This window comes from Mya arenaria, chromosome 5, assembly GCF_026914265.1.
Source record: "Mya arenaria isolate MELC-2E11 chromosome 5, ASM2691426v1".
NCBI classification, from domain to species: domain Eukaryota; kingdom Metazoa; phylum Mollusca; class Bivalvia; order Myida; family Myidae; genus Mya; species Mya arenaria.
Window position 1 is genome coordinate 8,289,123 of NC_069126.1, and position 22,298 is coordinate 8,311,420.

At 35.4% G+C, this 22,298-nt stretch overlaps 2 protein-coding genes across 3 annotated transcripts in view; one reads left to right on the forward strand and one right to left on the reverse strand.

Annotated features, from left to right (window-relative positions):
- The first annotated feature begins 2,744 nt into the window (after positions 1 to 2,744).
- On the forward strand, positions 2,745 to 7,461 carry LOC128236226 (uncharacterized). The gene is made up of 3 exons (XM_052951107.1): positions 2,745 to 3,059; positions 4,503 to 4,652; positions 5,606 to 7,461. Exons 1-3 carry the CDS (start codon positions 2,801 to 2,803, stop codon positions 5,776 to 5,778), a joined length of 582 nt encoding a protein of 193 aa, XP_052807067.1. The 5' UTR covers positions 2,745 to 2,800; the 3' UTR covers positions 5,779 to 7,461.
- A 2,257-nt stretch (positions 7,462 to 9,718) lies between these two features.
- The window catches only part of LOC128233704 (PHD finger protein 14-like), a 53,151-nt gene continuing 40,571 nt past the window's right edge, over positions 9,719 to 22,298 (reverse strand). Inside the window, exons 18-26 of one of the 2 annotated variants that reach the window (XM_052947518.1) lie at positions 21,649 to 21,743; positions 20,678 to 20,809; positions 20,319 to 20,466; positions 16,695 to 17,013; positions 16,226 to 16,326; positions 14,038 to 14,143; positions 12,928 to 13,051; positions 10,858 to 10,975; positions 9,719 to 9,802 (exon numbers count right to left, since the gene is read on the reverse strand). In XM_052947518.1, coding sequence (XP_052803478.1) covers positions 9,782 to 9,802; positions 10,858 to 10,975; positions 12,928 to 13,051; positions 14,038 to 14,143; positions 16,226 to 16,326; positions 16,695 to 17,013; positions 20,319 to 20,466; positions 20,678 to 20,809; positions 21,649 to 21,743 — 1,164 coding nt within the window. In that variant the 3' untranslated portion in view covers positions 9,719 to 9,781. Of the gene's footprint in view, positions 9,803 to 10,857; positions 10,976 to 12,927; positions 13,052 to 14,031; positions 14,144 to 16,225; positions 16,327 to 16,694; positions 17,014 to 20,318; positions 20,467 to 20,677; positions 20,810 to 21,648; positions 21,744 to 22,298 lie in introns of both variants that reach the window. The other variant, XM_052947517.1, reaches the window with a different exon arrangement.

Consider the following 22,298-nt stretch of genomic DNA (forward strand, 5'->3'; position numbering starts at 1 on the left):
ATTCTTTAAAATCTCGCTGGGAATTGCAGTCACTTCAATCTTATGTCACTTATAGTTATTGAAAAAAAACAAAAACAATTTAAGTCGTGATGGCATTACTGCAGGGTCTAGCCTAAGATAATAGATGTTCTAAATGGGTTACTTATAATCCCTGAAAGATTCATCATATTAACAGCCGCTTCAGAGTCTTTGGCAATTTTTGTTTTTGCAACTCTGTTAAGAGAACATAATGAATGTCCAAATGTTAAAAAAGTTCCCTTACTGCGCAATATTGTGGCTAGGAAAAAGGTCATAGCAATTCAATTCAAATGAAACTAAAAGGAACAGTCAATTAGATAAGAACAAACATGTGCCATTGATTTCAATCATACAGCATAAATTTATAATATAACTTTTTTAATCATTGTCACTGTCATTCAGACAGACATATATGACTATAATGAGCTATTTCTATTTGTGGTACGTTCTTTCCAGCCAAATGGTACGAAGTCTCCTGGCCTGATATTGTAGTAGTACAAAGTCTCCATAATTTGTATATGATTGGTCAATAACTGCAATACACTGCGCACCCGGCGTGCTGCGCCCCCCCCCCCCAAAAAAAAAAAAACAACAACAAAAAAAAAAAACCCTGCCATCTTTACTTTTTATTTCAATAAAGGAGAAAAGTAATAGGATACACCCAAACCACCTGTGTAAACAATTTAAACCATATGGATTTTGAATTTGAGGGATTGGCGCAGCTCAAAAGGTTACGCTCCCTAAATTGCACCCCTCTTATGCGGAATCATGGGTTTGCTCCCGCAATATGGCATCAAAACCTCCTGATCACCAATAACATGCACAGGGGCATGGTGCCTTGTTTTGACACACCCCTTTAACCACGCCCTTCCCCCATATATTTTTTTAAATCCTAGGCTTATGATGGGGGAACTGTAACTTATGATAACTTACATAAAAATTAAATGAATTTTTATTCTATTATCTTTGTGAAAAGAAGATAATAGAATAAATATTCAAAAAAATATTGTAAATTATTAACAGTCAAGTAACATGCAGTTCCCCAATAAATATTTATATGCCTGGGATTGTTAAAACAAACAAAAAATGATGGGTAAGGGCGTGGTCAAAGGGTCGCGTCAAAAAACGCACCTGTGATTGTATGATGCCTGCTGTGTATCAGTCAGTCACTGAAATCCCGCGTACTACCTTTAACTTGGTGCGGGGTGATACAGGAATCCAGTGGATTTCACGTGATCCACTCAAAACGTGAAATCCACTCAGAACTCAGTTATTTTAATTAATAATTTATTTTTTTAATATATATACATATTAGAAAGTGCCTCATCAAGGGCTTATATTTCAAATTTTATTGAAATTGGTCAAAAAATAAAGAAGTTAGAGCATTTTTTTCATTTTTTCCCAAAAATAGATCGGAAATCGAGGTGAAATCCAGATTTCGAGAAGTGAAATATCCACTCATAACTCATTAATTTTAATAAATAATTTTCTGTTTTCGTATATTTATTAGAAAGCGCCTGATAAAGGGTTTATATTTCAAATTTTATTGAAATTGGTCAAAAAATGAAGAAGTTAGAGCAATTTTTCGAAAATAGATCGGAAATCGAGGTGAAATCCAGTTTTCGAGAAGTGAAATCCACTCTTAACTCAGTTTTATTAATTAGTAATTTTTATTTTTTGTATACATTTTGGAAAGTGCCTAATGAAGGCTTTATATTTCAAATTTTATTGAAATATATCAAGAAATGAAGAAGTTAGAGCAATTTTTCGGAAATCGAAGTGAAATCCACATTTTGACAAGTGAAATCCACTTTTTCCGACGTGAAATCCACTCATAACTCATTTATTTTTAACAAATTAATTTTTCTGTAGAAGAAATAATTGAAAGGGCTTCATAATGGGTTTATATTTCAAATTTTATCCAAATTGATCCAAATGATCTTTATGAGGCACTTTCTAATAAATATACAAAAACAGAAAATTATTTATTAAAATTAATGAGTTATGAGTGGATTTCACTTCTCGAAAACTGGATTTCACCTCGATTTCCGATCTATTTTTGGAAAAAAAATGAAAAATTGCTCTTACTTCTTTATTTTTTAACCAATTTCAATAAAATTTGAAATATAAACCCTTGATGAGGCACTTTCTAATAAATATACAAAAACAGAAAATCATTTATTTAAATTAATGAGTTATGAGTGGATTTCACTTATCGGAATCTGGATTTCACCTCGATTTCCGATCTATTTTTGGAAAAAAAATGAAAAATTGCTCTAACTTTTTTATTTTTTGACCAATTTCAATAAAATTTGAAATATAAACCCTTGATGAGGCACTTTCTAATAAATATAACAAAAACAGAAATTATCTATTAAAATAAATGAGTTATGAGTGGATTTCACTTATCGGAATCTGGATTTCACCTCGATTTCCGATCTATTTTTGGAAAAAAATGAAAAATTGCTCTAACTTCTTTATTTTTTGACCAATTTCAGTAAAATTTGAAATATAAACCCTTGATGAGGCACTTTCTAATATGTATATAAAAAATTAAATTATTAATTAAAATAACTGAGTTCTGATTGGATTTCACGTTTTGAGTGGATTTCACGTGAAATCCACTGGATTTCTGTATCACCCCGCACCCCCCTTTAAATGGTCCGCTTCGTGACAGATTCCGCGTACACCTTGCACTGTAGTATGAATACCTGTCATTCCGGGCAGGTAACTCACCTGTGTTTTGTTTGACGCATTGTGGGATACTATACTTATTTTCAAAATGGCGAGAAATGGAAAGTATGCGGAAGGCAGGGAAAGGCGTCCCCCTCGAGAATTCAGTGTAGTTGTGATCGTTGCCTTCGCAATAATGGGTTTGGCGACACTTTTTCAGATTATCGCCCTAATTTCGGACAGCTGGGTGAATACTGTTACCGACGCGGACGGTACCGTCGGATCCGCTGGTCTCTGGCGTACCTGTGCTGACTACGCCGGAATTGACAGCTGCCGAGGCTTCGTATGGAGCGACAACCAAGTTTCTCGTAAGTTTCATAGCTTTTCTGAAATTATTGAAGTTTCATCCTATCAAAATACTAACTTACCTGTAACAAAGTTGTGGGGATGAGTCATTGCAAATTTGTTTACAGATTGGCCTTCAATTGAGATAATTAAAAATATAGGGAGTAAGCTTCAGTAAAGCTGGAAAGTATCCCTGATCTCTCATTTTTGTACTTAGGTTAAATAGAGAAACCAAACAATAAATCATCAGTCGGTCTGAATTAGTCCATGGATATAAACAGCCACTTCAAAGTCTTTGACAATTTTTTATTTGGCGACTCTACGGTTTAGGGGAACAAAATAGTCCACCTAAATGGCCGTCAATGAGTCTTTTGACGATTTTTAGACTATGGCAGACTCGTGAAATGTCAAAATAATAAAAAAGTATCCCTGATCGCTCATTATTGTAGCTAGGGAACAAAATGAATATATCCGAATGTTAAAAAAGATCCATAAACGCGCATAATTGTGGCTAGGTCTGAATATGCTGTGATGTGTTGATTTAATCACTGATAAGAATGCTTCCATCAATATCAAAGCTCGCTTAATGATTTACAAAGATGCAGTATCGAGTAAATAAAAGAGTCACAGACTTTACAAAATAAAAAAATAAAAAATTTGAAAATCTGAGAACCCTTCAAAATGAAAATATTACGTGATATGTATCTAAACATAGCTTAATCCCGTTATAATGGTCTTAAGAAGGTCAAGAAATTTTGGCAAGATTGTTCAATGGCTAGTTATACCACATCAAGTGCTGAAAAGCCTGTACATGGTTCTATTTATAACTAAATTGTAAGTCATAGACTCGATCAATAATTGCTTTCAGATGTTATGTTGTTTGTTCAATTTCTAATACATTATTTTTTTCCTCTTAAAGGCCTCAAGGACAGTTTTTAATTGCTACGTTATAGGGATCATGAGATCAGGGCCCTTACATCATTCATAAACAGTAACATTTCATACAGAGTTCATACATGCACCATCAAGTTTAAAGCATTTACAAAATGACAATTTTAACAGCTTTAGACAGAAAAGTTTGGGTACCGGGGTATTTATTGTAGCAGTACATATTGAAAACAACAAAAACAACTTGAAGCTGAGTCACTGACATGTAACCATTTCTTGTACTTGATTCTTTGGCTATGGATGGCATTAGATTGATCTTGCAAAACAAACATGAAGTCCATAGGAAAAGATCCTTAGAGTTGAAATTTTTTAAACAAACTGATAAACTTTGTTGTACATAGTTATAATGTCCAATGTCTTTGATTTTATACATCAATTTTAGCATTTTCAGCATTAAAGGAATGTTTAAAACTATTTCAATATGTCCAAGTATTGTACATTCAGTTTTAGAATTTATTGAATGCTTCAAAAGCGTCTTCAGTTATATGAAATCTGGACTCATTTTTGTATACTCACAGATTGGTTCCGGACAGTGCAAACCCTTGAAGTGATTGGATTCCTCTTCGGTGCTGTGGCACTATTTCTATTTGCCCTTTATCACATGGTGGAGATGTGTATGGACAACAGAGTACTGAAATTATCAGCCATTGGTCTTCTCATGCTTGCCTGTAAGTGTGTTGTTTGTTGTAAATTTTTTGATAATCAAAATTTGTGTTGTGATTGATTGGTTGTCTAGTGGTAACTCACTGGGAAGGCACTTTACAGTCAACCAAGTGGACCCAGGATCACCACTGATAAATACGAAGCATCTTCTGGGAGAGCCTTGACCCAATACAGGGGTCTTTTGTAACAGTGCTATATACTTTGGCGAACATAAAGAAAAACAAGGGTAGCTCATACCAGACTTACATTCAGACTGTACATAGGATCAAACATGGCGTATATTACCTCCATATCTTGTTTCAAAAAATCTTATTCCACCATCGTTACTAAATAATGTAAGCTGTCAATGGGCAGATAAGCAATGTTTAAAGCGGCACTCTCACAAGTGTTAAAGCAGGAGTCTCCCGAGTGTATAATTTCAATAACCAAGGTAGTGGGTGACAAGGGTAGTGTGTGATGTAACTGTATTGTACCATATTGCTAAGGACAATATTGAATAAATATGAGTGATTTATCAAGTGAATACTCTTGTAGTGTTTCTTTTATCTAAATGGGAGTTATATTACGGTTAAGCTTCTTTTAAATTAAATCTTCTTGTTACCATTCCGATATGGGAGTTGATGTATAGATGACAACAAAGCAAATGCTATAGTTTGTGTTTGTGCATCCTAAATTCAATTTATAATAAGTCTACCCTCACAATCTGAATGCACTTAAGTCGAAACCTGTTGGCTCAATATCCCTTGGCTCGATTACCTCATTGGCACGAACTGATATCAAGGACCCATTTGCTATTCTCTTTGTAAAAATTATCGCTTGGCTCAATATTTGTGAGGTTCAGAGGCATTTTGGCAGGTCCCAGGGATATCAAGCCAACACGGTTTGACTGTACTTTCTTTACCTTTGCGGTAAGAAACATGTTTATCCCTCAGCTCATTTATAATTGCTTCATTTTCAGTCCTGTTGGTATTCTGTGGGACAATAGTCGTTGCATCCTTGAAGGACGTACAAAAAGCCATCGAGCTGCCCAAGACAGAAGCCGTTGTGTCCTGGGGTTTTGGCCTCTCCCTAACTGCATCAATTCTCTACCTGGCGGGTGGCGTGGTGGTTGCAATATCACCGCAACCGTGATCATGTGACCTTGGCTTATCAGCACCCCCATACTTTCATGGACCTCATTGTAATATATTCATCATGTTCTTAGAGAGATTCATATTTGTTTCGTGTATTCTCATCATGTCTTTATTAAGGGTTAAACAAGTTCTCATCCGATTCTGCTTCTATACTTGATTTTCCTAACCAGTGTTATAATGTATATTTTATTCAAATTCGCTCAAGGATCACCAAAGGCTACTTCTAACATGACTTCAGATAGACCAGAGATATTAGCAAAAGGCTTATAACTATGTTTGTAAGAAAATTGTAACCTACTTACTGGACTTTTACCAGAAATGTATTCAAATGTGTTTACTTCTGGTTAATTCCAGGAACCGTTATTCCAGAACCTTGAAAGTAAGAGTGAAAAATCTTCAACTGATAAATTTGGGTTCATTGGGTTTCATTTAAGTCTGACGATTGCAATGAAAAACCACATTGTTTATTTTTATATGTTGTATGCCGGTATGTTATATTTCAATTTAATCTTGGAAGTCGTTTTTGACATAAGTTTACTCGATTTTTGACGAAATGATGCTTGCATCTAATGATGATTGTCTAATTACTTTTGAAAAACTACCAACTTGTAGTTTGTATTTCCTGAACAGCTATATATTCGTTGAAACTAAAATAATTACAGGTTATCCATAGCATATTTTAAGTAGAGTAGTTATATTGTATGTCAAATAACGATCACATCAGGGCAATAAAATGTTCATCATAACATCATCAAAACCTTCACTCACTAAATGGTTGTAAAAATGAACTTGTTATTCCTGTAAGTTACTGTAGACTTGTCATTAATAAAGCATTGTATTAATACCATTATATCACAGACAATTTTTATATTAAATTATACATGACATTGTAAGAATAATCACAAAGCTTACACATCTGTCAATTAAACATTCCAACAGACTTACAGTGAAATGTACCAGTTGCATTTTGAAAAGTAAGATTTAAAATTGTGACAGAATCATAATAAAAGCTAGGACCAAAAAACAATTGATTTTGTTCAATTTTTTTAGTGCTTTGCTTGGCATGTAGCTAGCTGAAAAACATTCTAGAATATTTCACTCTAAAACAATGTTAATGAAACAAAAATGACTTTACACACTGGTTTGTCGATAATGTAGCTTTGGTTTGAAAATCATTATTAAAGAGACTCTTTCACAGGTGATGATGATTTTTTCCCAAAGTTTTTAACCTATTTTGTTCCTTGCTAAGCACCAAACACCAACTGGCATATACTCATTAAAGCAGAACGATGTAATTCAACTTTCATTATTGGTGATACTAATGCTTTTCCACAAGATGAAGCACTTGGTCACAATTTTCAATATAGTTTATCAAAAGAGCTGTGGTTTGAACTTGTGGTCATGTTTTGTCATTATTACTAATAATTTGTTCACAATTCGCACATATCTTTTATTTTCGATGCCAGAAACTTTAAAACGTGAACAAATCCCTTGAAGAATTGGGTGGCAAATGTGAATAGCATAGTTGTCATCTTGTCTATACTGTAAATAGCCCCAGCATAGCTGTTAATGTTTTGTACATACTTGATCCGTTTTTGGTAGATCTTTTATTTGTAAATATGCAATATTTTTGTACTGTCTTCATATATATAAACACATGAAATAAATTCTTATAAGCAGACTGCCCTTGTTATACAGCATGCTTATTTTTGAAAATACTTCCTGGCTGTTTTATGGCCAAACTAGTAAAACATCTTATGAAGTGTCGCCGTCGATACAAAACATTGTCTAACATCTTGACATGTTCTATCGAAAAGTTGTGAAACTGGGTAAGTTAATTCAAGTTGTCAATTAAGTGGGTTAGACATAGCTGGAACATTTTTTAACAGCAAAATGCTCATTTCTTCTTGGTAATTTGTCTAAGGCCAAACAAGGTCCACTGAGCTGGTACCAAATATTCAACACAGCGAGGTAATAAATATGGCATCCATTCTATGTGAAGGTCAAAGCCTGATATGTAGCTTAAAGATGAAGGTCCTACTCTTATACGTAGCTTATAGGTGAAGTTCACACCCTTATACTAAGCTTTTATGTGAAGGTCACACCCTGACACCAAGCTTACAGGTGAAGGTCACACTCTGATATGTATCTTATAGGTGAAGGTCACACGCTGATACATAGCTTATTGGTGAAGGTCACACTCTGATATGTAGCTTATGGGTGAAGGTCAAACCCTGATACCTAGCTTATGGGTGAAGGTCACACCCTGACACATAGCTTATAAGTGAAGGTCACACCCTAATACCTAGCTTATAGATGAAGGTCAAACCCTGATACCCAGCTTATATGTGAAAGTCATACCGATTCTTAGCAATAGTTGAAGTCACACCCTAATGTGTAGCTTATGGGTGAAGGTCACACCCTGATACCTAGCTTATAGGTGAAGGTCATACCCTGACACCTAGCTTATTGGTGAAGGTCACACTCCGATATGTAGCTTATGGGTGAAGGTCAAACCCTGATACCTAGCTTATAGGTGAAGGTCACACTCTGATATGTAGCTTATAGGTGAAGGCCACACCCTGACACATAGCTTATTAGTGAAGGTCACACCCTAATACCTAGCTTATAGATGAAGGTCAAACCCTGATACCCTGCTTATATGTCAAGGTCATACTCTATTCTTAGCAATAAGTGAAGGTCACACCCTTATGTGTAGCTTAGTGGTGAAGGTCACACCCTGATACCCACCTTATAGATGAAGGTCATACCCTGATTCCTAGCTTATTTGAGGTCAAACCCTACTATGTAGTTTATGGGTGAAGGTCACACATTGATATGTAGTTTACAGGTCAGTCCCTTATACCTAGGTCACACCCTAATACCTAGCTTATAGATGAAGTTCACACCCTGATACCCAGCTTATAGGTGAAAGTCATACCCTGATTCTTAGCTTATAAGACTTCAATGATTAAGACTGAATCCTGATATTAGTACTCGCTATCACTAAAAAACAAAACACACAAATGCCCAAAAAGCATTTTGTCAGTGCAGAGCTTCCGGGCCTGTGCTGATTTTGTCCACTGCTCATGTTATAGTGCATACAAACATCAACATACACATGTGTTGGTTGGTGTCACACACTGTGTCATCTTTTTGGTGATCTTGGTGTATCATTTGATATTGCTTACATTTAACCATAGTATTGGAAACCAATTAAAGCATTTTCCAAGAACATGTTTGAGTTCGTGCTAATTGACATGTTGCTGAACCACCATTACTTTTATATTCATAACTATTAAACAAATGAAGATATTAACTAGTCACATTATATTCCTGGTCAAACGAATACTGACTTGGATTTTGATATATTTTCATATGTCAAAGAATGGTCATCCTCAAGGTATCTCTTGTATAACAGTGTGTATATTGTTGTGAAGCAACTCGAAAAATGTGACTTGTTATGGCGAAGCCTAAGTTGACAACTTTTAACAGAGAAGTCGTATCACAGTATTTGCAAATTCCAAAAGAACTGGCCCTAAAACGTTTACCAGATGTTATAGTTAATTTCTTTTTAGTTCTACAGCATTTACTAATGTGTCAACTGACCTATTTATACCGGTATTTGACCTATAATTACCGTATTTGATCTATTATACCAGTATTTGACCTATTATACCTGTATTTGACCTATTATTCCTGGTATTTGACGTATTATTACCGCATTTGACCTATTATTACCGTATTTGACCTATAATATCCTGTATTTGACCTATTATTGCCGGCATTTGACCTATATTTACCGGCTATATTTACTGGTTCAATTTTAAAGAAGGCCAAATATGCAAAAGAAATCCCTTTCGGAGCTACATGTTTGTGTTACGGTAATGTGCTTCACCACTGCAGACTAAGCCAGTCAAGGAAAGCCAAGTACCAGGTGTTTTGTCCAAATTTATTTTTTTCTATTACTATTTACATTTGCACAACCCAGAATCTCCACGTCAGTTGTCTTCCTCGTTATCCTGTGGACAAAAAGAATGCGTGATTTAATTAACAAATACCTGAATGATACTACATGTACCAAAGAAAACATAGTTGCCTTTCATCATCCTGACAGTCTTCAGCATTAATGCATGGGCATTAAATGTACATGTATATATGCAAATTTCATATTCAAACCTTCGAAAATTCCACTTAAATTGTTTATAGGTTGTCCAAGAAGATATAAAACTTGAAAAGCCATTATCTAAGCATTACAATTTATGTCTCAAGCCCCTATCTGAGCATTACAATTTATGTCTCAAGCCCCTATCTGAGTATTACAATTTATGTCTCAAGCCCCTATCTGAGCATTACAATTTATGTCTCAAGCCTCTATCTGAGTATTACAGTTTATGTCTCAAGTCCCTATCTGAGTATTACAATTTATGTCTCAAGCCCCTATCTGAGCATTACAATTAATGTCTCAAAACCCTATCTGAGCACTACAATTAATGTCTCAAGGCCCTATCTGAGTATTACAATTTATGTCTCAAGCCCCTATCTGAGCATTACAATTAATGTCTCAAGGCCCTATCTGAGTATTACAATTTATGTCTCAAGCCCCTATCTGAGCATTACAATTTATGTCTCAAGCCCCTATCTGAGCATTACAATTTATGTCTCAAGCCCCTATCTGAGCATTACAATTTATGTCTCAAGCCCCTATCTGAGCATTACAATTAATGTCTCAAGCCCCTATCTGAGCATTACAATTTATGTCTCAAGCCCCTATCTGAGCATTACAATTTATGTCTCAAGCCCCTATCTGAGCATTACAATTTATGTCTCAAGCCCCTATCTGAGCATTACAATTAATGTCTCAAGCCCCTATCTGAGCATTACAATTAATGTCTCAAGCCCCTATCTGAGCATTACAATTAGTGTCTCAAGCCCCTATCTGAGCATTACAATTAGTGTCTCAAGCCCCTATCTGAGCATTATAATTAATGTCTCAAGCCCCTATCTGAGCATTACAATTAATGTCCCAACTTGACAATCTATTTCAAGAGCCAGATAGCAAAATCCCGAAACTTACTGAATCTTTATCTATATCACAAGCCTCGCAGAACCATGTGTAGCCACGCTGTTTAGGTGTCTTCTTGGAAGGCGGATCGAGGCACCGAAAATGATAGTACTGCTCACAACTGTCACAACTGTAAAACATTGTAAAAGGTGTCATTTCATAAATATGTCGTCTCAAAATGATCTCAAGTGAGATATAAAAAATCAAATATACACTTTTTCATGCCATTTAAGTTTGATATACATATATACTGGTATATATAACCTGTAAACTATTTCTTCTTTTTTATATTCAATAACATTTCTACTCACAAAAATATTTAGCACCTTCCATAGTGGACAATAAAAGGGGATCCCACGAAACAGTGCAGCTATACACTGGCTGACACACAGGTAGCCAAGAACCAAGGTAGCTCTAACCAGGGTTACATTCTTTCTTTGAACTATGCCCAACAACCATAAACATCAACACACAATCATAACTAGAGCTGTCACAGTAGTGACGAATACCCCCAAATGCCGCCTGGACACAGGAATGGCAAACCATTCCTTTGAAAAGAGGCCATAACTCCAAGGTTACTGCAAACTGCATCTTCTTTTATCATGCATGTACTGTTTTATTTAAATATGTTGAGTAATTTAGAAGTTACACTGCTGACAAGAAAAACTAGCCTTTCATGAGTTATCGTCCGGAAACCGTTTTTCTATTTTTAGTAACAGTGACCTTGACCTTGGCCCCAGCAGCCCCGATATCAAACTTGACCTGTATCTTCTGATGTTACACCTGTGTACCAAAAATTGTTCAAATCTGTCTAGCCTTTCATGAGTTATCGTCCGGAAACTGTTTTTCTATTTTTAGTAACCGTGACCTTGACCTTGGCCCCACCAGCCCCAATATCAAACTTGACCTGTATCTTCTAATGTTACACCTGTGTACCAAAAATTGTTCAAATCTGTAAGGCTTTCATGATTTATCATCCGGAAACCGTTTTTCTATTTTTAGTAACAGTGACCTTGACTTTGGCCCCACCAGCCCCAATATCGAACTTGAGCTGTATCTTCTGATGTTACACCTGTGTACCAAAAATTGTTCAAATCTGTCAGGCCTTTCATGAGTTATCATCCGGAAACCGTTTTTCTATTTTTAGTAACAGTGACCTTGACCTTGACCCCACCAGCCCCAATATCGAACTTGACCTATATCTTCTGATGTTACACCTGTGTACCAAACTGTATCTTCTGATGTTACACCTGTGTACCAAAAATTGTTCAAATCTGTCTAGCCTTTCATGAGTTATTGTCCGGAAACCGTTTTTCTATTTTTAGTAACAACTAGACAAAGCTGTATAATTTTTGCCTATTTTAACTTATTCAGGGGCCATAATTGGAGACATGATCATGTGATTCCAACCACAATCACAGGGGCAAATGTTCTCACCATGGCTAAAAGTTTGAAAAAGATTCATTCAAAAATGACGAAGGAGTAGGACGAACAAAACTAATTTTACCCAATTTAACTCATTAAGGGGCCACAACTCCACTCAGGATCATGTGACTCGCACCAAATTCATGGAGGCAAAGGTTTACATCATGGCCATTAATATTTGAAAGTTTGAAAAAGATTTGCTCAATAGCTTCAAAGAAGAATCCTGGACAAAGCTAATTTTGCCCAATTTAACTCATTAAGGGGCCACAACTCCACTCAGGATCATGCGACTCTGACCAAATCCACGGAGGCACAGGTTTACATCATGGTCATTAATATTTGAAAGTTTGAAAAAGATTTGTTCAATAACGACAAAGATGAATCCCGGACAAAAAAAAAACGGACGGACAGACGGACGGACAACCCGATTCCAGTATACCCCCCCAAACTTTGTTTTGGGGGGTATAACAACCCATTAGTGCAACATACCTATGTGTCTGCCAGTGTGAGAGACCCATTATTCTGAGTTAGTCTATGGGTCAAGAACATAAAATGCAAGCCTGGTTTGAGCCAGATTTGTTAGGCTCTGGGTCAAAGCTAAAAAAGGCCATAACTTTTATTTTCAATCAAGTAAAATATTGTTGGTTACATCCCTACCTGACCATGTTTTTCTTATCTCCGAGCTTTGAACAGGTAACACAAGTCAGGTTGAGAGATTTCTCTGGCGGTGTCTTAGACGCTGACCTACGTCTGGTGGTTCGATCAGGGCTGGCTATTTTGGCTACAAATAAAATCTATTATAAAATTTTGTTACCAATGAACAAGATACATATATAAAGGTAGATTACTAAGGGGTATCCGATGTACAGAAATAATATTCAACTATACTTTGCATTATCTATTGTTATTTATTATATATATTGTATAAAGTGTATACTATATCACTTTATTAAATAACAATCATGAATCCAAATGCAATACGTATTGCAAAATATGGTAATCTGTATTTTACCCCAGTGTAATACTGTAAGTTACGTAGTTAGTAGATGACCCGATATGGGATATACCATATAGTTTCCTGCGCTCCGTATACTCTATATCGGGTCACCTTCTAACCGCATAACGTATATATTACATTGACAACCGGTTAACATGTTTAAATATTTCATTTATTCATCTGAATATTCATCAAAATCGGAAAAAAAGATGCCATTTTGGTACAATATAAATTTGGTGACCCATTGGCCAATACGGAAAAATATGGGGTAACCCTGTGACCAGTCCTGAACCAATGGTGTTGCGTCATTCATGTTGGAGGCGTGATATAGCCTTATACCACTTTGCTGACGTCATGCCATACCATACCAGTATCATTGCGCATTTCTATAATGATGGCACACCATAAAACAAAATAATGTGTCTTAAAAAAATACATTTATAAAGATTTCATTTGTCTTTTTAGTGATTTAAACCAGTAATGTACATCATAAAAGCGTTAAAATTACTGCATTTTGACCCAGAAGTCATATTTGACTCTCATATATTTTTGCAGATTTTGGCTAGTGCTTCATGAAATCCAAATCTGAAAAAAATAAACTCGAGTCAAATACAACCTCTCTGATCAAAACACAGTAGAAATAACACTATTTTATTATATTTTACATCTACAAAGAAGCAACATAAAACATAGTACAAGGGCATGGGTGGATTTTATCCGTCTACGTAGAAATTGATGTTAAGGAGAGAGGGATTTTGTCTTACACTCACTAGAGCAGTGTTGCATTGGTGACACGTCACTGTCGTCACTGTCATCGTCATAGTGACGCTTCTTTATGATCTTCCTGCCAGTCCGTGACACACTTGACATATTGTGCTGTAACGAAATGATATTACTTTAGTTTATTAGCTCTCAAGTTTTGAATGACTCCAGCTTATTTACTATTAGGTTTTGAATGACTCCAGCTAATTCACTATTAGGTTTTGAATGACTCCAGCTTATTCACTTTTAGGTTTTGAATGACTCCAGCTTATTCACTATTAGGTTTTGAATGACTCCAGCTTATTCACTATAAGGTTTTGAATGACTCCAGCTTATTCACTATTAGGTTTTGAATGACTCCAGCTTATTCATTTTTCGGTTTTGAATGACTCCAGCTTATTTACTATTAGGTTTTGAATGACTCCAGCTAATTTATTATTAGGTTTTGAATGACTCAAGCTAATTTTCTATTAGGTTTTGAATGACTCGAGCTAATTTACTTTTAGGTTTTGAATGACTCATTAGGTTTTGAATGACTCGAGCTAATTTACTATTAGGTTTTGAATGACTCGAGCTAATTTACTATTAGGTTTTGAATGACTCGAGCTTATTTACTATTAGGTTTTGAATGACTCGAGCTAATTTACTATTAGGTTTTGAATGACTCCAGCTTATTCACTATTAGGTTTTGAATGACTCCAGCTTATTTACTAATAGGATTGAATGACTCCAGCTTATTTACTATTAGGTTTTGAATGACTCGAGCTAATTTACTATTAGGTTTTGAATGACTTGAGCTAATTTACTATTAGGTTTTGAATGACTCCAGCTTATTTACTATTAGGATTGAATGACTCCAGCTTATTTACTAATAGGATTGAATGACTCCAGCTTATTTACTATTAGGATTGAATGACTCCAGCTTATTTACTATTAGGTTTTGAATGACTCCAGCTTATTTACTATTAGGTTTTGAATGACTCCAGCTTATTTACTATTAGGTTTTGAATGACTCCAGCTTATTTACTAATAGGATTGAATGACTCCAGCTTATTTACTATTAGGTTTTGAATAACTCCATCTAATTTACTATTAGGTTTTGAATAACTCCATCTTATTTACTATTAGGTTTTGAATGACTCCAGCTTATTTACTATTAGGTTTTGAATGACTCCAGCTTATTTACTATTAGGTTTTGAATGACTCCAGCTTATTTACTAATAGGATTGAATGACTCCAGCTTATTTACTATTAGGATTGAATGACTCCAGCTTATTTACTAATAGGATTGAATGACTCCAGCTTATTTACTATTAGGTTTTGAATGACTCCAGCTTATTTACTAATAGGTTTTGAATGACTCCAGCTCATCACCTTAGTGCAAGAACTCAATATCTGTTTCTATTTCTATATGCAGTTATTCAGTTATTTCACTAAAGTAACAAACTTATTTACTATTAGGTTTTGTATGACTCCAACTGGAGTTTATGTTTACTATTAAGTTTTGAATGACTCCAGTTAATTTACTATAAAGTTATAAACAAAGCATATAAATGGACAAGATGGAGGCAGAGATGTAAATGACACTGCTTAAATCCTTTGTCACATGAAATTGTAACAGTGTCAAACAAAAAGGTCAAAAGTTCTACAGCAATCAAAAGGTAAAAACCAGCAATACCTACATTATTTTGTGCATTTCAGAGTAACTGAGTGTTGTCAGTCAAGTATCAGCTCAGAAAATACGAATTTCTATGATGTTTGTGATAAATATGTGTTTTTACAACCACCTTCGAAACATAGGACATCTGTTGTTGTTTCTTCAGTAAAAACAAGGGGGAATAACTGATTATTATAGCCAGAGTTACTGGCCTTGCCGCTAGTGTGCATTTTGTTTTTTTGCACATGTGTTCATTTCATATCTTGAACGTTTTTCAAGAAATGATCATGGTCAAAGTTTTTGCACAATGGGGACTACCAGGCCAAGCGTTAAGACACGAATGCTATCACAATAACCTTTACTCTATTCTTTGAAAAAAACAACACACAATCAAATCAGCAAATAAAATATAATCTTACATTGAAATCAACATTTATCCTCTATATGTCATATATTTCTGTTTGTAAAAGGTTTGTTCAACTCGCATGATTTGTGTGTGAAGAATTGCTATTTGTGAGACGGTTGCTTAAAGTACTTACTGACATGGAATGTTTCCCGATAGGAGTAGACTGCTCCTCAATGTGTATCTGAACTTCCATAGAGCTGTCATCACTAAGATCCACCAGTGAGGGGCTATTACCTGTAAAATAAAGAGTTAACATTTGCAGAACAAAGAAGTTTTAGAATATAAATGCAAATACCATTTACATAGAACTATCACTACTCAATTCAAACACCCAGGAGCATTAAATTGCAGAAATGGATGTGAAATATGGGGGAATAAAACATAAACCTACATCAACAAGATTCCCAGATCCTGATATTTATCAATTATTTATTGGCAAATGCAGAAGCTAAGTTTTATCATATTTTAAACTTCAACAGAAGAGTACATGTCACACTTATCGTAAAGGTTAACAGAATACAATGTAGTTTAATCCCTGTCATAAGATAAAAGCCATCCATTCATATTATTAAACGTATTACAAGTTCTCATAAGTGCTCAACCTGCTGTTCCATCAATTGGACTTCCAACCCCGGTTTCTTCGTCTATGGGATAATCATCATCATTATCATCATCATACAAGATTCCCACAGGGGATTCCCCAGTGGTGCCATCTATTGGGGAATCCCTGGATGGGGACTCCTCATTAGGTGACTGTGCTATTTCTGGCACTGAGTTGGACTCTTCTGATTGGATAGTTGTTTCTAGTGGCGTTTTCTTCTTCCTGGTTTCTGTGTTCTTTGATGACTTGCTTTTTGATGATACGGACTTCTTTCTTGAATCCTTGCTTCCAGTCTTCTTACCTTTCTTCTTTCCCATTGACTGAAATACAGGGTAGAATATCTTTGAATGTAGAGTATCATGTACCAACATACATATACATCAATACAGAACATACATGTATAAATGTACAAGTCCTTATTTTCTGTTGGTATTACTAGTAGAGTAATAAGGCATTTGTTGAGGGTTTCTTTATATTCTTTCAGGTGCGTAGCTGCCTATACATGAGTACGGGGCTGAATCCACATGATTCTTACAACAATACCAAACACAAATCAGTCAAAGTTGCAGTATGCATACTTGACTCCATGATCCTAATTCTGTTCATTCTCCAGCACTAATTAAAGCACCTCAGAACGCCCAGAATGCACCAGATTGCACCTTGGTTTTCAAAATTTTCTGAGGGGGCATGCCCCCGAAACCCCCTCGCAAAATTATGAATCCACATGAATAAAGGGCTAGCTACACCCCTGACTTTTATTATGCATCTATAAGTTTGTTCACATGAAAACTTTTGCAGTGTCAGTATCAGGTTCAGAGCTCTTTCCTCCATATGCCCAATCTCACAGGTGCAGTTATGTTATATACAAGTTATATCTGCATAACTTCCTATAAACTTATATTAATATGAATGTTAGAAACATGCTTGTTGTTGGTCAATTTTAAAATGTACCTGAACTTCACAATCTGACACAAAAGCATGATTTAATAAAAGCGGTTATTGCTATAAGCCAATGGAAAACTCAGGGTTCCCGCTGGCGATCGCCATTGTTGCCATTTGCGACAAAATCGCAAAAGTGGCGACAACTTTTCAAATTTGGCAAATTTATGGAGACAACGATTTATTCTTTAAATATTTTCTTAAAATGACGTAAGCAGTGCCCATGCGGCCTGCATGATAATCGATCCTGTCAGTCATAAATCAAGCGCATCTGCTGGTGAGACAACAAATCTATTATTATATAATTAGGGCAAGTAGTCTCAGTCAACACCTCGCTAATTATTGCGGAACTTTATTGCTTACACGGATTAACAATGACATTCTTTAACTTTTATGTCTCTCATTAGCAAACAATTTTAAGATTTAGCTGAACAGCTTTGTGCAGTTGTTGCGTAATTAACGTGTTCGTTTTAAAAATGCAAATCATAGAATTTTTGGTTGTCGGAAAGACACGTGAAATGCAAATTTCGTAATGACGTATACGTGCTATAAATAGATTTGCTTTCGGTTTTGTCGCAATTTGTAATTGCTATGTATGCAGCATTTTAGGGGGTTAAATAGTGTCAAAGAGATAAACAGAAGTCATTGGGTATGCTTACAAATAAATAGATTTACATCCCATTTGATAAGGCTTCCAATAAGTCGGCTGGAGCACGGACCTATAGTGGCTGGAGTAAAAGAGTAGACACTATTTTATTAGGACAGTTCTGTATGGCCCTAGTTTGACAATGTATATTTATTTCTTTGAGTTTCCATTTATTTTAAATTTATCTCATAATTTCATAATCGTATTCTTTAATTCTATGACACTATTGTATACAGGCACTAGACTGAAATCAACATGTATATCATTTTTATGTCATATTTTTTTTTGCAATATTTTCATTCTTTTATTTTTCATTTTAAAATATACTTGTCCATATATTCAGTCAATAGAATAACAATTTACTCACATCTTGTGCTTTATATACAACAATATTATATAATGTTCTGCACGACAATGTGCTAATTAAATGCAATTTAAGGCTCTTAAAATGCTTAAACCCCATGAGGCCCCCTTAACCCCCGCGAAAAAGTGGCCACAACTTTTTAGAACCCAGGGGGAACCCTGGAAAACTAGCATCTTATTACATACCAAGCATTGAAGTTCACTCAAGGTCAAACATGTAAATGCATAGGAAAAAGAAAGTAAAGAAAGTAGTCCCAATTACGCGATCTCATGAACCATGAAATCTCAGTTTTAAGTTATCATCACAATCATGTGATGAATGATGTTGTTACATACATTACATTGTATGGTGTGGTATTTCATATAAATGCAACTTCTATCAATTTCATGATCATATCTCATTGACTTCATGAAAGGGATTGTACACCAGATTGGCACCAAAATAAGTTTTTTTCTGTAACGAATCTCAGGACAATTATTTAATAAAATGTTTTACTCTTTCATATCATAATTGTAAAAAAAATAATACCAAAATGTAAAAAAAAAAATCGAGTCTGAGACCAGGTTCGAACTGGTGTTGCCAAAATTGCAGTCCAGTGTTGTATCCACTGTGCTACGAAGGCTTACCCAAATCAGTTGGAATATTTAAGCTATAAACCTAACTTGGTAATATCACGTGAAAACATCAACTAGCCAATCACGCATAAGGAATGAATTCTACTAGGTAGACATACCTAGTAATCTTTTTTTTAATGGAAAAATACGAAAAAATTGTAAAAAATGAATTAATTGTAAACTATGTGGTACTTCAGTTAGTAAGTTTCAATGCATGGTACACATCGATACCAATTTTTTGTCATTTTTCAACAATTTTCTTCTTTTTTTCGCTATTTCATCATAAGGAGTACAGCGCCTTTAACTGTGTAGGTCTTTTATATTTATCATGCAATCATATAAGCTACATTGTATATCGTTAAGAGATCTATTTAAGACAAATTTTAATTATAAAGCCATATGGCAAAAAGACTTTATATACAAAGAGCCTTAGGGCCCAGTATTTCAGTTTATTTGTTTCTTCTTAAATTTTAATAATCTGTATAATCACTTATTCAGTAATCACAAACATGTAGATTAACCGCTATGCTTTTAGCTGTTCTTTAAATAGTGCTTTTAGCTGTGCTTTTGGCACAAGTATTTTGGCACAAGTAATCTATATATTTGAAATAAAAGGTAAAGGCAAAACAGACTTGACCTATTTTGCCATCCCAAAGAATGGATCTTGCACTAATATTGGATTATTATTGTTAGCAGGCTTTCAAGTGACCAATAACAAAAAAGTAGAGATAAAAGAAGTAACTCCAACCCTAACCCTAACCCTAATTTTCGAGGTAATCATTGTCCGGTTAGCGCAGTGGTAACTGCACTAGCTTCCCACCTACATGTAGGTGACCCAGGTGCCCATTCCTGGCCTGGGCACATGTGAGTTTGGTTTGTGGTCGCCAAGTTGGAAATGTGGGATTCCTCAAGGTATTCAGATTTCCCCCACAAACCAAGACCACACTCTCATGTAACACCATGCCAATGAGAGTGATAAATATAATGTTGTAGAAAATTGTTTCACAATCGTTGTAAAATGAATCAGTATTAACTAATAACTAATCAAATATTACGACTCACAGGGAAGAGAAACTCCATGTCCATTTGCTGCTGGGATATTTTGGCCGGTTCCTTGATCTTCTCTCTCAGTCTGCGAGGGGCGTTCACGTTGACGCAGCTCGAGTCCTCACTTTCTTCACTGCTGGATCTTGCACACTCGGAACACTGCCTAGAGCAGAAGACATAATGACAAAGGCGCACAAAATTTATGCAACAACATTGGCTCTAATTCTTGGAAATAAGTTAAGCACTTTTTTTAGATGACAAGTAACATAAAATTAAGTAATTGGCTACATTGTCTCTAGCTCTGCTTACATTTGAACATCTAAGATATTTGCGTTTATGATTTCGTCTCAGATGGATAAAGTTTAAAATCTCACCATCCCCATCTGCTGGTCTTCTTAGGCATGCGAGTGAGGGGAGGCTCAAGACATGCCAGGTGATACCATAGGTGGCACATGTCACACTTGGCCAGTAGGTGTTGATCATGGGACAGCCCACACTTGCCACACCTATAGATGAAATAAGTATTGAATCTAACTGGAGTAAGGGTGGTTCAAGAGAGACCAGGTGGTGGCACATGTCACACTTGGCCAGTAGGTGTTGATCATGGGACAGCCCACACTTGCCACACCTATAGATGAAAATAGTATTGAATCTAACTGGAGTAAGGGTGGTTCAAGAGAGACCAGGTGGTGGCACTTGTCACACTTGCCTGTGAAAGCACAAAATCCCTCCTAGAAAAAAATCGCCCCACCATTTTTTTTGAAAGATGAACAAAATCCCCCATGCTTCTAAAATACATCTTATGTTTTTATCAGTTAAATGTTGTAAAATTTTATATCACACACTCTGTACACTATATATGATAAACAAGCTTCGCAAATATCACAAAAAATATGGATATGATTTGGTTGGGAGTGGGGATGTTTCCCAACTATTAAACAATTGTAGGAATGTTGCGTAAATTTGAAAATGATTGAACCATCTTCTTGGAAAATCCTTTGTAGACCAAATTTCCTGATCCTGCAAGTGCATGTTGGTCTATTCTAGTTAATTACAGTCAGTAACTATGAGGTGACATCAGTCGCAAATCAGTCATAACGTTTAATACCAAACAATTTTCACAAAGTCAAGCAGTTATAATCCATAAAATAAACAGTGACATACAGAAATAGGTAAAAAAAACCATGTTAAAACAATTGCTTTGAAGGTCGTGGATATATTTTTGCAGGTAATTTAAACTATTAAACAGAAGTCTAGAGATTTTCATGTTGCAAAAAAATGACAATGTCAATTTCGCTATTGTCCTTACTGCAGCTCGAATTCAGACAGTTTGTATGCAACTCACTGGTTGATGACAGCCGTTGGAGATCTGACAACTTCCTTCTTCGCTGATGTCATGGTGGACTTCTTTGCCACGAACATGCTCGGCATTGGTAACGGCTGGAAAGGTAAAAATGACAATGTAAAAGCTGTTTTTGAAAAGCATGAGCGCCATATAGCGAACGAAAACCCTTATATTTTGTTTTTGTTGTTTTTTGCCCCAAAATGGGGCATAACCCAACAGCTAAAGCAAGAGTTATGGGCCTTCCTGTTCTTGTGCACATTGTCTCTAGATACATGTGTATAGTTTGATTAATGTAACGGTTTCAGAGTTATGGTCAATGTTGAGGCTTTTGCACAATGGCACTGCTGCTGATGACAACATGGTAATACAATGCCTTGAATTTTTTTCTTCCAAAAACAAATGAGCTAGAAATCATTCAGTTAATTTCATGGGCCAATCATGGCTCTATATAATTACTAGATAATTCAAATGATATTATAGGCAATAAAGTGAGAACTTCATAATTTTCAGAGCAATTCATACACATACATAAAATTTAAAAGAGAAACATTTTATTATGATGCCTTTTGATTAAAATCATTTAATTAAAAAAATTTTTTTTTGCTGTGCTAGAACTTCTTTTATGTAAGTCCAAAACAAATGAATAAAAC

Coding starts and splice junctions, on each gene's coding strand:
- LOC128236226 (XM_052951107.1), top strand. CDS start 2,801: ATGGCGAGAAATGGAAAGTATGCGGAAGGCAGGGAAAGGCGTCCCCCT. Junction 3,060..4,502: donor GAGCGACAACCAAGTTTCTC/GTAAGTTTCATA, acceptor GTATACTCACAG/ATTGGTTCCGGACAGTGCAA. Junction 4,653..5,605: donor TGGTCTTCTCATGCTTGCCT/GTAAGTGTGTTG, acceptor CTTCATTTTCAG/TCCTGTTGGTATTCTGTGGG.